This window comes from Halichoeres trimaculatus, unplaced genomic scaffold, assembly GCF_033239565.1.
Source record: "Halichoeres trimaculatus isolate MK-OKI-2021-1 unplaced genomic scaffold, fHalTri1.1 fHalTri1_scaffold_1, whole genome shotgun sequence".
Lineage (NCBI taxonomy): Eukaryota > Metazoa > Chordata > Actinopteri > Labriformes > Labridae > Halichoeres > Halichoeres trimaculatus.
Window position 1 is genome coordinate 39,288,138 of NW_027437179.1, and position 15,360 is coordinate 39,303,497.

At 41.9% G+C, this 15,360-nt stretch overlaps 1 protein-coding gene across 1 annotated transcript in view; it reads right to left on the reverse strand.

The window, feature by feature from the left end:
- Positions 1–1,035: 1,035 nt before the first annotated feature.
- Positions 1,036–15,360, reverse strand: part of fer1l4 (fer-1 like family member 4) — a 29,683-nt gene continuing 15,358 nt past the window's right edge. The window contains exons 21-50 of the mRNA XM_074670881.1: positions 14,941–15,253; positions 13,947–14,079; positions 13,762–13,862; positions 13,562–13,649; positions 13,363–13,479; positions 13,112–13,264; positions 12,837–13,032; positions 12,608–12,732; positions 12,377–12,511; positions 11,994–12,167; positions 10,628–10,738; positions 9,813–9,974; positions 9,545–9,731; positions 9,324–9,436; positions 9,121–9,237; positions 8,924–8,966; positions 8,660–8,760; positions 8,435–8,569; positions 8,241–8,360; positions 7,989–8,116; positions 7,712–7,882; positions 5,941–6,095; positions 5,677–5,858; positions 5,512–5,597; positions 5,329–5,427; positions 3,445–3,562; positions 3,233–3,356; positions 2,818–3,122; positions 1,487–1,587; positions 1,036–1,385 (exon numbers count right to left, since the gene is read on the reverse strand). Of these exons, the coding sequence (XP_074526982.1) occupies positions 1,205–1,385; positions 1,487–1,587; positions 2,818–3,122; positions 3,233–3,356; positions 3,445–3,562; positions 5,329–5,427; positions 5,512–5,597; positions 5,677–5,858; positions 5,941–6,095; positions 7,712–7,882; positions 7,989–8,116; positions 8,241–8,360; positions 8,435–8,569; positions 8,660–8,760; positions 8,924–8,966; positions 9,121–9,237; positions 9,324–9,436; positions 9,545–9,731; positions 9,813–9,974; positions 10,628–10,738; positions 11,994–12,167; positions 12,377–12,511; positions 12,608–12,732; positions 12,837–13,032; positions 13,112–13,264; positions 13,363–13,479; positions 13,562–13,649; positions 13,762–13,862; positions 13,947–14,079; positions 14,941–15,253 (4,274 nt within the window). The 3' untranslated portion in view covers positions 1,036–1,204. The remainder of the gene's footprint in view (positions 1,386–1,486; positions 1,588–2,817; positions 3,123–3,232; positions 3,357–3,444; positions 3,563–5,328; positions 5,428–5,511; positions 5,598–5,676; positions 5,859–5,940; positions 6,096–7,711; positions 7,883–7,988; positions 8,117–8,240; positions 8,361–8,434; positions 8,570–8,659; positions 8,761–8,923; positions 8,967–9,120; positions 9,238–9,323; positions 9,437–9,544; positions 9,732–9,812; positions 9,975–10,627; positions 10,739–11,993; positions 12,168–12,376; positions 12,512–12,607; positions 12,733–12,836; positions 13,033–13,111; positions 13,265–13,362; positions 13,480–13,561; positions 13,650–13,761; positions 13,863–13,946; positions 14,080–14,940; positions 15,254–15,360) is intronic.

A 15,360-nucleotide genomic window follows, 5' to 3' on the forward strand; every position in this document is an offset into this window, starting at 1 on the left:
GTCAAGTAAAATATGGCCGAGGAGCAGGGAGGGGGTGTTTAGTGTGTGCTCTCTGGGCTTCTGCTGCACAAAAACACTGCTGTAGGGGTAATTTCTGCCCTAAACCTTGTGATAGGACCCAACTTGCTCCATCCCGGAGTATCACTTTAATGCAATCTGGATTCATGCTGTTTAGCACAGAACAAACTTGTACCGTTCCTCTGACTGTTCATCATTTCCTCCCCCGTCTCGGGGGTAACAAGCCGACATCACCAGAGGAAACAATCGGAGCGAGTGTAAACAAACCATTCCTGGATTCTTGTTCATCAGCCTGAAGACAAAGAGGAAACAGTTCGTCGAGTATGAGTCAAACTGATCTTTAAATTTCCAGTGAAGAAAAAAAAAGTCGTTCCTGCTCTCCAGAGGAAAAGTTGTTAATACTTAAATAATCACAACTTTATTTTGTGGCTTTAACGAAAAGTTACTGTCTCAACTGTCTCTGAAACACACTCATGGGTTCAATTTTTTGCCCTTAAAATGCTGAATTCAAAACTTATCTTTGTGCAATGAGGCTACAATTGAACAGATTGTTACCTACTGCATGTTATTTGAACTTAAGTCCGCAGATAGTTTTCATCTTTTATTTATTAAATATTTCACATCAGTCATTCAGTTGAAAAAAGGATCAAACTTGTACAAATAAGAAAATATTTAAAAAATCTTAAAAAAAGGATGAAAAATTGACTCCTTTTATTTATGAAATCATCCAAATAAAAAACATAAAAATGAGATTATTAAAGCTCCTGTGAAGAGAATTTAATTAGTTATGATTCAAAAGAAATTTAAGCCTTTTTCACTTTTTCTCAGAACAAATATTCTGACATATACTGACTGATGGTTTACATACAGCAGTGTCTACAGGGGGCGCCAAAGGCAAACTGAAAAGTCCTCACAGGAGCTTTAATTTATGATTTATTTTTTAGTCATGTTTTTCATCATAGCTGGAAAAGTCTCTGTGAATCCTTCTAGAGTTAAAAAATATGTATTAGTGTTTCTGTGTATACAAGTTATGGATTATATCTATGTAAATAAATATTCATATTCTGTAATCTCAGCTGTTAAATGATTAATCTGATGTTAGACCAGATCCCTGACGGTGGCTCTGAGTGACTGGGTTTGACTCATCAAGTCCAGTTGGAGCGATGAAGACTCCTCACAGGTGTCTTCATCCGTTGATCATGAGGGCGGAGATCTTGTCCGGCAGCGTGTAGACGATGAGGGCGAGGAAGATGGTCAGGATGGCGAGGATGACGAAAGCGATGATGTACTTCTTGAACTTCTTCCAGATGAGGAAGATGAAGGTCTTCAGCGGGTTGACGAACCAGTTGAAGCTGGTGGTGGGACGACTGGGGAGGACAGGAAGTAGTTAATTAAGATTGAAAGTAAAGGTTGTTCCACACGTACGCCAACGTGTGAATGTGTGTGAGTGTGTGTGTGTGCTGCTTACTTTGGTTTGTCCAGCGGCTCGGGCTCCTTTCGTGCTCGTCCCACAGGATTGGCCTCAGCCTGCTCCAAAGTCACCAGCTGAAGCTCCGCCTCCACTTTCCCCTTTAAACACAGAGAGTCAGAATGAGGACAAGCATTAAAGCAGGAGCCTAGACCAGTGTTTATGTTGACACTGATGTTAGTGCTGTTAACTCTCTGTGAAACCCTGTCACTGAAATATTCATCAAAACAAACAAGACAAGTCTGGTTCATTATAAACACCTGGTGTCATTAAAATTTTGTGATAAAGTAGAAAAACAAATATTTCTCGTACAGAAGTCAACCCCTTCTGATATGTTCTTTGGGCTTCCTCAAGAAGCTTAAATCTGGGTCACAGTTGGCCCAGCAGTCTAGGTCACGCCCCTTGAGCAAGTGGTCTGGGTTTGAATCCAGTCTGTGGCCTGTTCCTACTCTATCGACTGTCCAGTCCTCATTAAAAAAAGGCACAAAGGCCCAGGAAAAACAAATACAGACCCCCCTCAAAAAAAACCCATAAATAAATAAATAATAAAAATAAACAAAAAATCAAAATTAGATAAAAATAGAAATTAAATTAAGTTAAATTAAAATTAATTTAATTTAATTTAATTCTATTTAACTATATTGAGTTTATTTGAATTACATTAAATTTAATTAAATTTAATTAATTAAATTATGAAATAAAATAAAAATAAAAAAAATTAGACATCAATTAAACTTAAGCAAGTCTGAATTCTGGTATCTAACTCATTCTAAATGTAATCTAAAATCTAAAAATCTAAGAATTCTTTGTTTTTGGAAGTCTGTAAATTCAGACTATTGAGATTAAATATAAGAATAAGTCTCACAACATTGATTTAAAACTTTGTCCCAGAATCTTCAATGTCAAATTTTTGGGGATAAAAAAGTCAGAATTTGGACTCCAATGTTAATAATCCATGGGAAAAAGTTAAAATACCTTGATTAAAATCAGAATTTAGGGGGGAAAAATGCAGGATATTTTTTTACAGGCCTTACCACCGTAAATAATAAAGTTTCTTAAAGGCTCCTCTGTAAAATAACATCAAAATCTGAAAATAAATACAAAGAAAAAATATCCTCAACCTGCAATCATTTTTCATTTTTTTAGATCAGTCCCTCTCTAACTTATACTCTCTAACTTAAAAATATGAGAAGAAAAAAAAACAAAGGCCAAAATAATTGTGAACAGGGCTGTAGAAGCTATGCCGTTCATAGAGTTAGAACAGTAACGGTGAGGTGAAAAGGACTTGCAGCATTAACAGACCATATTAAAATTCAGAGTTTTCTTCGTACCATCAGCAGGTAGGTGTTTCCACTGCTGTCCACGTACTCCAGCTCCTCCTTCTTCATGTTCCCCCTCTTGTCTTTCTTCTTTTTCTTCTTCTTCTTCCCTTTCTTCTTGGCCTCTTCCCTCTCCTTCTCCTCCTTCTCGAAGTCCTCGGCCGTCTTCAGGCGGGTTAACGGCCACCAGCCTTTCATCTTCTTCGCTCGAAAGATGGAGAACCGGGGGCTGGCCCGATCCTTCGCCATGTCAATCTTACACTTATCTGGAGTCTTTGCCGGTCGCACCATGTCACCAAGACGTAACTCTATGGCTCCTGACAGACGGAGGACAAAGGAATAAAAATGAACTGGTCCTCAATGACAGTCAGATTTAATGTAGAGTAAGAATAGATAAAACAAAGTCCCGTGTGTGCTTGTGTCTCACCCAGGAAGTCGTTGGCCGAGATGCGATCGTAGTCCCAGACCTGAAGCGAGAGAACAGCCGGCTGTCTAAACTCTGACTCCTCCAGAGAGAAAATGGACTCCTTCTTCTTATACACCACCTCTTTCTGTTAAAAATCAAACAAACTGAAGATGTAAATACTGAAACAAACATATAAATCTATGGTTTCTGATAATAAAATTAGTCTTGAGCACCTCAGTGGGCAGGTAGTCAAAGCGAAACACAAATCTCCAGTTGAAGTTTCCTTCTCCGGTCAGAGAGTTGAAGTGGACGTCTGTCTCCTGTTTTTCCCCTTCCAGTCCTCTAATCCATCTGCTCAAACAACAACAAGAGCCAAGAAAATGCCTCAATAAGAGTTTAGTCTCAAGGTTTTCTTCTTCTGTGGTTTGTACAAGTGTAGCTTCAGCTGTGTGCTTTCACAGGGCTGTAACTCAAAATGTGCTTGTTTGTTCTTCCCCACAGATGTAGATGATAATAAATGGTCGTGTTGCGCTAAACTTAAATTGAATGTTGTATTTTTGTATTTAAAAAATAAAGAGTTTAATTTTCATGTAGTTTAAAAAATCAGTGCAAATAAATTCAGTTTCAACACGTTAAAATAAATTTCAGATCACTGTTTTCAAATTCAATAAAATATTTTAATTTCACTTTATAGTGACAGAAATCTCAGCCCATATACCAGGCCACACTGCAAAAAAACTGAACACTCATCAAGTAATTTTGTCTTATTTTCAGTAAAAATTGTGTTTTTAGACTTAATTTGAGCCAAATTCCCCAAACCAGTCCAAAAAACTGCCTTGTTCAAGTTAAAGACAAAAATAACATCTTAATTGCTTGTAACAAGTAAAAAAAATCTGCCAATGGGAAAAGAGAAAAGTTAACTGTATGAAAACATTATTCTAATTTTAAGTAACTTTACTAGCAAATTTTTCTCCCTTGGCCTCAACTGCAAAAATTAAAAATACAAAGGGGAAGAAATTAGGCACATTTGTTTACATCCAGTTTATATCACTTATTATTGTGCTCTTGAAAGTTTGTTTCAAGAATTTTAATTTGAAAACGAGTGTTTTGTCCTTGTTTGAATACTTGGGGATACTTCTCAAAACATGCTTTTTCTAGATTTAAAGTCTTATTTCAGGGTTTCTTGTTGAGTAAAATTATCTTACTGCATGGACAGATAATTTAATAAGTTTTAATCCAATTTTACCCCCCTTTTTTTGCAGTGTATTGACACAACACGGGACAGCACCACAAAAATGCCGGATCAAGTAAGTGCTAATAGAAAATATCTTACCAGACTAAATATCTGTAAGTTTAAACCAATAAATCAAAAAAAAGGGGGAAAAACATATTTTAAGACACTAGAAGCCAAAAATGCAGCTGTGGTTACTTTTAAATTAATCTGCTGATGGGATGAGAAAAATTGAAGGGTCTAATTTTGAAATAAGGTTTCAAAATATTACATATTTTTTTATTAACATTTTTTAACAAGCAATGAAGCCATCATTTTTTACTTGTAATATCTTGAAACAAGCTAGTTTTTAACTAATATGAAGTGTTTTAGGACATTTCTACTAGAAATAAGACCAAAACATGAAGTTTTTACTTTTTGCAGCATGTGTGACATATGCAAGTGAGTCTAAACAATTCCTGCCCTGGCCAGTAGAGGAACCAGTGAGAACTGATTTAACACTTTCACACCTGCAGGTCTCAGTAAATGGGATTAAACACCACAGGAGAGGTTTTGGTGTCAGTTTATCACGACTTAAAAAATGATCAGCAGGATGGATTGAATGTCCCCGATTGGAGAAAATGTGCCAAGACCAGGTCCTCTGTTTGATAGGAAAACAAGTACACACATAAAGCTGCACAAACACAAATAGAGGTCACAATGGATGATTCAAAACATAGGTAGAAAAACCTCAAGTGTGTACCTGTCATTATAAGAGTGTGTGTCAGTGTATCTGTTTTCTGTCATGATGGGGTCTTAAGTTGTTATCTGTGTGTGTGTGTGTGTGTGTGTGTGTGTGTGTGTGGGAGGGGGGGGGGGGGGGGGGGGGGGGGGGGGGGAATCTAACCCTTTAACGTAGATATCTGAGGAGGGGTCACCGGTGAACGGGTTAACATCATCCAGAAACACATCGTCAGTGTTCCAGATGATCACACGCAGCTCGTACCTGTCAACACAGAGACATCAGCAACAGTTAAACATGTGAGATCTGCTCTTATCTACTCGACTGTACTCTGGGATCAGGACGTACTGTTCAGGCTTTCGAGGTTTTATGTCAACAGGAGGTGGAGCCGGGATATCGCTCTGAAACATGTCTACCCACATGTGAAGGAAACCCTGTAACACACACAAACACACACATTAGGAGACACATCGAGCTAGTTTTGGCTGTAGTGTTTGTTGGTTAAACTCGTACCTGTGGCAGCCCAGGGTTGTCCTGGTTCAGCAGGGATCGGATCTCCACATGTTCTGGGACCAGAGGAACTGCTCCTGGGATGAACTCTTTCATCTCTCCCCAGCGATGCAGCACACTCAGGGCCGCATGTTCCTCCATCTCTGCCTGCTCCTCTGCAGTCCGCTGGTTCTTCTTCAGCAGAGCTAACAAACAAAAAAAATCTCCATAGTTTATGAAAAATTCACTCTGTGACGTCTGGGTGTGTCTGCGTGTCTGTCGTCCTACCTTCAGGAGTTGCATCAGGTGGGATCTTGAAGATTTTGTTGAGTACTTTGACCTCTGATGATCTGTAGTCTGGAGACATGATGCCATTCTTTCTGCAAAGTTCAGCCAAGATGGCAGACGGCTTCTTTGAATCCCGCCACTTATTGTAACCCTCGCTATAGAAGGAAAGGTTTAAACAAAGAGACATAAGGAATAAACACCCAGTCCAGTCCATCCACTCTTACCTTTGAAAGTACAGGACACTTTTAGGACATAAAGAAAAGTTCTTCTACAAAGAGACCCCTTTGTTCTTTTGGGGGGCAGGGCTCAGCTGGTGGCCAAACAGTCCTCTAGAGATGCTTGTTTCCAGTGGTTTCTAGAACGCTGCAGTTCTGGTTCTAGAATCATGCAGCCCCTTTTCATGATGTTGTAGTAAGTTTTGGTTCTAAACACTGTGGATCTGTTTCTAGATCCCCACAGTTCTGGATAAAGAGTAATGTTCTTGTTCTATTAGAGTGTTCTGGAAAGGCATAGTCCTGATTGTAGAATGCCACACATGGCATGTGAACGAGAAATTTCTGGTTCTAAAATGCAATGGCCTGGTTCTAGAGCTCTATAGTTCTGTTTCTAGGGCCTTGTGGTTCTGGTTCAACTGCTAGAGTTTTTGTTCAGAATGCTATGGTTCAGTTTTTAGAACCCCACAGTGCTGGTTTTAGAATGTTTGTTGTTCTAGAATGTTAATGTTCTCATTGTAAAATAGTTTTGCTCTTGTTCTGGAATGGCAAATTTCTGGTTCTAGAATGTTGATTTTTTTAATAGTAAAACAGTTTAGTTCTGGCTCTGGAATGGGGTAGATCTGGTTCCAGAATGCTGTAGTTCTTGTCCCAAAATGATGTTGTTCATGTTCTAGACTAAAGTAGTTCTGGTTCTGGAATGCTGTAGTTCCAGTTCTGCAAAGCTGTGGTTCTGGTTTTTCAAATGTTGTCATTCATGTTCTTAAACTGCATTTCCACCAAGCAGTTCGGGTCGGTTCAGTACGGTTTGGGACAGTTTGGTACATTTAAGCCTGATCCCGTTTGTGTTTCCACAGCAAACTGTGCCCTCTCATGGTGGGCAGCGTGTAAGCTGGATGCCTGAAGCCACAGCTGTTAAAAAATAGCGCAACGCCGTAGCAGCTTACCCCGCTATTAAATCCAACAAAGAAGAAAAACGCGACGCAGTAAACAAAGAGCACGGATAGAAGACATCCAGCATTTTGTCCTCTCTGTGATTGGCATGTAGCTCTCTGTTACAAAGTGCAATCAAACTTTGTTTCAGAGAAGTCTGTGTGCCACCAGGAGAAATGCAGCCGCTGCCGGGTTAAGTGACGGGTTTTTGGGGATCTGTCCCGGGATGAGTCAGTGGAAATGCCGCAAAAAGTGCGCCGTACCGAGACAAACCGAACCGGTCTGCTTGGTGGAAACGCGGCTTTATACTCTGTAGTTCTGGTTCCAGAAACTGTTTCTCTGGTTCTAGAACTCTTCAATTCTGGTTCTGAAAATCTGCAGTTTTTGTTCTGCAATTTTGTGATTCTGGTTCTCTATTGTCTTAGTTCAGTTTCTAAAACACTATAGTTCTCATTTTTGAATACTGTAGCTCTCGTTCTATAAACCTATCACTCTGGTTCTGGAACATCATACCTCTGAAAGTCCATAGTTTTTTTTCTTATACATTCTAGTTGTAAAAAGCTCTTGCTCTGGTTTAGGACTTGCGTCATGTTGTGTTATTTGTTATTTGAGGATCTGTTACTCACGCGTCATAGTAAAGACCCAGACCACAGCTGGCTCGGTGGCGGCTGTAGAACCGGTTCTCCAGGTCAACTCGTGTCTCTCCGATGATGTCATCAGACCCCAGCATGTCGTGGTCCATAACTTCAATAATCAGATCAGTCTCCAGCGGGAAAGAGACGTTGAATTCAAACACTCTGAAAAACAGTTTTGAGTTGAAAGTGAGAGGAACAGTCTGGGAGAAAGACCATAAGGGGTCAGAGAGTCAGAGGGTGTTAGACAGGTGAACAGACAGGTACTGACTCTCCAAACGTTGGGTTGAGCTGTTTGGGGATGTATCGATCCTGGGTGTCCTGGCGCTGGTCTCCAACTGTGACCACCAGGTACGGGTCTGCTTTACCGTTGGGGTCTGTTGGAGTCAGAGACGTGGCCTGACGGACAAACACAGAGCTGGTTAAAGTAGAAACCAAACTGGTTTCATTATTCCTAACTTTAAACCATGGACTGTTCATAAAGAGACACTGATTGGTTTTGGGGTGAAAAGGGGAAAGGTACCTTCACTATGTAGACCCGGACCAGGACTTTTATGGGTGTGTTTTTGGGGATCCCGTTTGTGATTCGACAGGTGGTGTCTTCTTCATCTCCTGAGTCAAGCGGATACACGAGAAAGGAACCCTGACAGCAGAGAAAATATTAATGAGTTGACCTTTGCAGAAGAAAACAAACAGGTACCCCTGTGCTTACACTACCTTGTATCTTCCCATCAGCCTCTCTTCATCATCGTCATCATCATCCTCAGTGCTCGCCCTGCCTTTATACAGGGGGAAGATCTTCAGCCAGTCCTGAAACTGACTGAACTCTGACTCCAGATCACCTCCGTACAGCTGGAGGCACAGAAACACAAACAGAAACATATGTTGAATGATAAATTCTTGCTTCAACGTTTTGTCATCGTCAGTCACTCTGATTCTCACCTTTAGGGTTGCGATCTTCTTCCGTTTGGGAGGCTCGATCTCCACCACTACGATCTCCTCTTCTTCCTCTTCGATGTTGGCCATCGTCAGCGGACCTCCATCTGAGCAAGAAGACGAATATAAGATCATCAAAAAGGATCAAACTTTAATTATTTTTAGGATTGTGACAGAGCTGTAGCTTCTTGATTTTTATCCTACAAGAAACGTTGAATTTAATAAAAGGTAAAAAGTAAAGTTTTATAACTCTGGGAGGTTAAACATTACCAGTCTCAGCTTCAGCTTCAGCCTTCTCCGCTTCCTCAGCAGCCTACAGACGATAAACACATCAGAGGTTGTGTTTGGACACACGTCTGGTTTCATTTACCGTCAAAAAATCTGTTTTCTGTTATTCATTTATCTATATTTCTAATGTTTCTGTTCTAGGAGCATAGTTGTTCAATTTCTGCTCTCAAATGTCTCACTATTCTCTCCATCTCCTGGACTGACGCGTAGTACTTCGACCACCAATCCAGCTCCTCCTGCTCTGGCGGCTCCTCCTCTAACTCCTCCCCTTTGTCGATGAGCTTCTTTAGAGGAGCCTGAAGAGCAACATCAATGAATCCTTAAACATCCTTTAAATAACTTTGTTTTCATGTTTTTAACTCTACAGAGTTTGGGGACGCACATTAACCAGTTTGAGGGGGTTGATCGGAACTTTCGACTGGGTCATCGCCAAGCCGCTGAGTCCGATACTCTTCATCGTCGACAGAGGGTTGATGTTCAGTGGATCCTGGGATGCTGCAAAGACGCAGAGAGAAACTTTGTGAGGATTTGAAGAATCTTGAAGACACATGTCTCTGGTTTCTCAGACGGATCGGTTCAACAGTTTCTCCTCTCTGTTTTTACCTCTTGGTTTTGGTTTCGGTTTAGGCTCTTCATCCTCCTCATCCAGCTCCTCCTCAGGCTCATCAGGGGCAAAAGCCATAAGGCTCTGGACCACATGTGTCCCAACCAGAGCGACCCGACCGAATGCTCGATGCTCCACCACGAACACCGTCAGAGGAGGGTGGAGGTAGGCCTGCTCTGGCAGCTCCTGGTGGAAGAAACAAAAGAAGTTTCCCATGTTGTCTGAATAGTTGCATTAATTATCTTCCTGAAGCCAACGCTGACTGACCACGTCCATGGAGAGGACCAGCTCCTTAAAGTTGGGGTGAGTCTTGTAGCTCTCGATCTCCTCAGACTCCAGCTGACATCCTGCACACTCCACCTTCACCATGGGGCGCTCCACCTCGAACAGCTGCACTCGCTTCAGCTCACGCAGACCCCAGAACAGCACCTGAAGGCACAAACAGACTCGATAACATCATCTATCACAGTGTTTCTCAATTTTTTTTCAGACCAAGGACCACTTATTCCCCCAGAAAACTCTTGCGGATCACCACGAGCTAAATAGCCCCAGAACAACACCCCAGACAACAAACTCATATGCTATAAACTCAAATCATACATGTTTCAACTTGCTAGGGCTGCAACTAACGATTATTTTGAAAATGGATTATACTCCAATTATTTTTTTGATTAAAATTATACATTTTATTTCTTTGATTACCTTTATTCAGAACAAGTTTTTTTTCAAAATGACAGAGAGTTGAGTAAAAAAGTGAACCAATTTCCTCATAGTTTGGTGTTTTGTTTATTGTTTTCTTTTAGAATGAGGGAGAAAATGGGCCTTGAAAACTGAGTTTAACTACATTACTGATACATTATTCCAAAATACTTAAAATTGCTAGTATTTAAAAACTTAAGTACTTAGATTAAATTAAAGTACTCAATGTTTTTATTGACCATTTTTTGTAGATTTGATCAACTTTGCGGACCACTAGGGGGCACTGGCAGACCACTAGTGGTCCGCGGACCACAATTTGAGAAACACTGATCCATCACATGACCCAGGGTCCCAAAAACATGTCAACAGTCGAAGAGGACAACCTCAATCCTGAAGGTCTTCAGAACAGGTCGGACTCCCTCTGGGATGATGTAGCATCTCTGTTCTTCAAGGTACGTCAGTTCCTGGGGGTCCACGCTGCTCGGCAGACGAGGCTGCAGGAACAGGGAAGAGTTTTCTATGACTACAAATTAATTCATACTTGTGGTGTTCCCCAAGGTTTAGTCCTGGGCCCACTTTCTTTTCTGTCTGTATATTGAATTACATGAAGTTCATTAGTTGGATCAAAAACCACTGGCGTAAGTGAACCGAAACGAAACTGACGCCAATTTCAACTTTTACAATTTTTGAATGATTGCTGATGGAGATATGGAACCAACCCCAAGGGCCAGTTCTTCAAAGCTAATCCAATCATATTTCTGTTGTTGGATTAGATCACGTTATCCAATCCTAGTTCTGGATCAAACCTTCAGTTTGTGTTGTTCAGAATTTTTCAGTAGGGTTTGGATCACTTAGATCCAAAAAAACTGGATTACCCTGATCCCAACAGGGGGCAGGATTCTAAGGTGGATTTCAGGAAAAAAAAATGAAGAAAAACTTTGAAAATTGGTCAAATAATACAACATTTGTACAATTTAGTGTAGATACTTTTACTTGTATTTAGCACTTGACTTGTTTAACCATTTCAGTAAATAAAGTTAACTTAGGCTTACAATGACGCCTTTCAGTACAGTAAAATAAAATCGAAGAGAAATTGAAAGAGCAGAAGCTCAGATAATCCTGGCAGAGGAACAAATCAAGATGAGTTAATTGCAGAAAACCAGTGAAAAACTTTAGATCCTCCTTCTGAAGTGCAGCAGAGCTTAAAAATGCAGATGAAGGACCCTGAACGTTTCATTTTTTTATTTTGCCAACTATTGAACATTTAGCCTCCTTTTTAACATTTAACAAAATATTCAGTTTGTATTTTTATGTAAATTTGTTATTCATTTGTTGTGGCTCAGATAAAAGTCCATAAAAGAACTCAAAAGTGGAAGTGGATGTCAATATTTTTTTTTTGTTTTTTACTTTACTGAGCTGCTAGCCCATTTTATGATATGTTGTCCCATTCAGAGCACCGGTAATCCAGATTTGGTAATCTTGAAAACTGTGTATCCGGACCAGGGTGATCCAATCCAATGTTGCTTTGAAAAACCAGCATAAAACTGAGACAAATTTCATGATCCTGGATAGCAAGACATGTGATTTCCAAATCCTGATCTTGTTCCAGGTTAAATTCCTCAAACAACTGGCCCCCAAAATAAGACATAAGAAGTTGGAAACCTAACTTTTTTTGTGATCTAGCTTTGCCTATCTTTGAGGTAAACAAGGTGGGACATAAAAGATGTCTTAATGTCTGAAAGGCGTCACCTCTCCAAACTTGAAGTAGTCCAGCTCAATGAGCTCAAAGGCCGCCAACAGCTCCCCCGCAGGAACCTTCCCCATGCTTATGTCGTAGAAACGGAGGAAAGGTTTCTGGTAGTACTGCTCCACAGTTTTAATCTCTGGTTCTGCAAATGTTCGACCCAGAGGTTTTGGAGACCCCTGTTGGTAAACAAACAAAAATTGAACATACGGCAAACAACCTCCTCAGTATGCAAGGTCAAGAAGAGATTTTGGAGGATAAAGTTGTGTTGTGACTAGAGGGTCCGGGTAGTTTTAAGGTAGGAAGCAAGGCTCTAAGCCCCTAACTTTGGGGGATAGTCCCCGTGGTTGAAACGCAGCAATAGACAGAAGATGGATGTCAGAATTACCACCGCATCTTGGTCGTAGATGTTGATGATGATGAGAGGAGGGTCTCGTTGGAGATCCTCCCTCGTCCCCTCCAGCAGAACTCTGTCGAAAAGCAAACACTCACACCAGGCTGGAGAAAGGGTGCTGGACAAGACCTGAACCACACAAAGATGAAATGATGTTTTAAAGGGGCAGTCCACCAACTGTCTAATCAGCCAGTAAATTTTCAAGAGTGATGATGAAGTACCCACCCTGGTGACCTGGCACTGTGTGGAGAAGACGACTCTTGCAAAGGGATCTGATAAGCCGTTATCGTCAGCAGCTATCAGGCCACGCCCCTGGTAGAGGTGACACCGTAGCTGGAAGTATCTGCTGTCTGCAAAAAGGGAAAGGAAGAACTCACTTATTGGTCCAGGGAAAGCTTGGACAGGTCCAATCAACATGGAGCAAGTTTTCCTCAGTCGAGTTCAGGTGACTCACCTTGACAAGACAGAGTTATGGGTAGCTTCCTCTTCCCTGCCTGGGCCAGCCTCCTCTGCTCTTCCTCCTCTTGTTCGTAATTTGGTGCAAACTCCTCCGGCAAGCAGTCTGTGACTTCTTTGCTGTACTTTGCAAGACCGAGCCACAGGTAGACCTCTAGCTTTGCAAAGATGTCACTCGGTGAACTTCCTGGGGACTAAAGAGACGGATTGTACTGAGCTAAAGATGTAATTGATAGCTGTTGGGACACAACAGAAACTGTTTTTAAAGGTTACCTTCATGTAGAGCGTAGTGAGTCGCCCACAGTCCCGCCCTCTTTGCTCTTCAACCAATGAGAAGTAGATGGAGTGGGCTGGGATCCTTGCGTAAGCCAATCGCTTCCTCCCGGAAAGCAGCCAGAGAAACACGTCTGGGATCGTCGTCTGGGGCTGGAGGGAGACGTTACATGGTTGGGGGTCAGATATGAGAAATACTGAATGAACTTTCACCTTTCACATGTTTGTGGTGCCATGAAATGACGTCTGACCTCTTTGGAGAGTGAGCGAAGCTTCTTAAGGAGCTTCCTGCTGTCCACCAGCCGCTGTTTTGCGTTGCGCCTGGTGAGCCGCCGTCTGGCCTTCACTCCTTGTCTGGCCAGCAGGACCTGGAGACAGAGAGGCTGGTTAGAGATGGATGGTGACTCACAAAGAGGCTTGCTCGTAAGAAAAGTGACAGATGACACTCACTAGATTCTTCTTGATAAAGTCTTTTCTGCACTTGTCCAGGTTGTTGGGACGAGACTGAGACCTCCTGTCTGAGAAACCATTGAACTGTCTGCAGGGAGCGACAGGAAAGCAGGGAAAGGGGAAGACGCAAACAAATAGACAGGTTAAATCACTCTGGATTACATATGTTTTTCACAAATCTTCAGGAGGAAGAGACTGACTTGCAGGAGGCCACAAACTCCAGCAACACCTCCAAAAAACGCTCCTTTACGTTACTCCTCGGCCTTCTCAACAGACGTTCAACCTCATCCAGACCGAGCTCCTGTAGGACGAATGGAGAAGCACGAGATATGACCACAGGATGGCTTGATACAGATTTAATAGTTTGAAGTCTTGTGACCCGTACCAGTCGGTCCGCCATCTTGCTGAGCAGGTTGGCCTGATAGAGACGGAAGCTGTGATCCTCAAACTGACTCCAGACAAACAGACAAGGCTTTGGTTTGGCGGAGGGGGGCTGGAGAGGGATACACTGGAAAGATCTGAGAAACAAGTACACAAGAAATCTGTCGTTACAGCAGACGTGTCTCGGCAGTGGCGGTGTTTCGGTTAATCCTCCAAGAATTATCATGGTACATTGCTCACTGGTCAGTCTACTGTTTGGGGACAGGAAGACCACATTGGTTGGCTAGATCAGGTGCCAGAACAAGACAAGATAGTAGGTAGCCAGCGCTCCCTGTTTCTGAAGAGGAACTGGAGTTATGGTATTTCAGTTTTCTTTCACCAAGTTTAAACTCTTGTCAAGGCGGCAATATGTCCAAAAGGTTTAGGTTAGCCCTCGAGCAATTGGCCCATCTTTCCCCAAAGGTCATTCCCCACCCTTGCCCTGTTTCCTTCTTGATCTACTTTCTTCTCTGAATGAAGGCATAAAAAACAGAAAACAAAACTTGTCTTAGTTAGTGGTTTTCTGGATGATCTGTAGTTTTTGGGAGACTTTTTGGGTAATTGAGTAAAAAGCAAGCCACATCTGCTGTCATTTAGCTTTAAAAAGTTCTTGTCTCTCCATACTTGGCGTTCTCGGCAGGTGATAAGAGACTGAGGCGCTTTTGATGAGATGGATTTGTGCATCTGTGTGTCATTGCCATATGAATGAGGATCAGTACAGTAAGTTTAAGGGATGTAGGTGGACTTATGTTTCATAAAAATGAAACAGGCCCAAGAGCTCTCCCCTGAGTGATACCAATTAAACCAGGATACAACACGGTCAGGGAGACCCACCCAGTTTTCAAATTTCATTGGAATCAAACTGTTATGAAACACTTTGGACATCTCAGAGCTGTAGTACCAGTGTTCAGTGGACGAATACTGTTGTAGTTAAGAGTGTAGGTGCAGTGTTTGTTTACCTGTCGTACTCGGTGGGCTCAGTTCTAAAAGCAGCAGACAAGGATCTGTTCTCAGGTTCAGGGTTCAACACTTCCTCCTTGTCCAGCTCCTCCTCAGACTCCAGAAGACCCTGGGTCTCTTCGTTCAGATCCCCCTTACTTGACCTGAGCTCTTCACGACTCGACCTGAGCTCTTCACGGCTCGACCTGAGCTCCTCACGGCTTGCCCTCAGCTCCTCTTTGCTCATCCTTAGCTCCTCCTTACTTTTCCTCAGCTCCTCCTTACTCTGGCTCTTCTTGGATTTTACAACTCTCACTACTTTCCCATAGTTCCCTGAAAAACAGAGGTCAGGGTTTTATTTGGGAACCAAATTTCTAGTGTCTGGCTCCACACTGACCTTTATCCATCACCATGTTTGAGCAAACTTCATATTGGAGCCA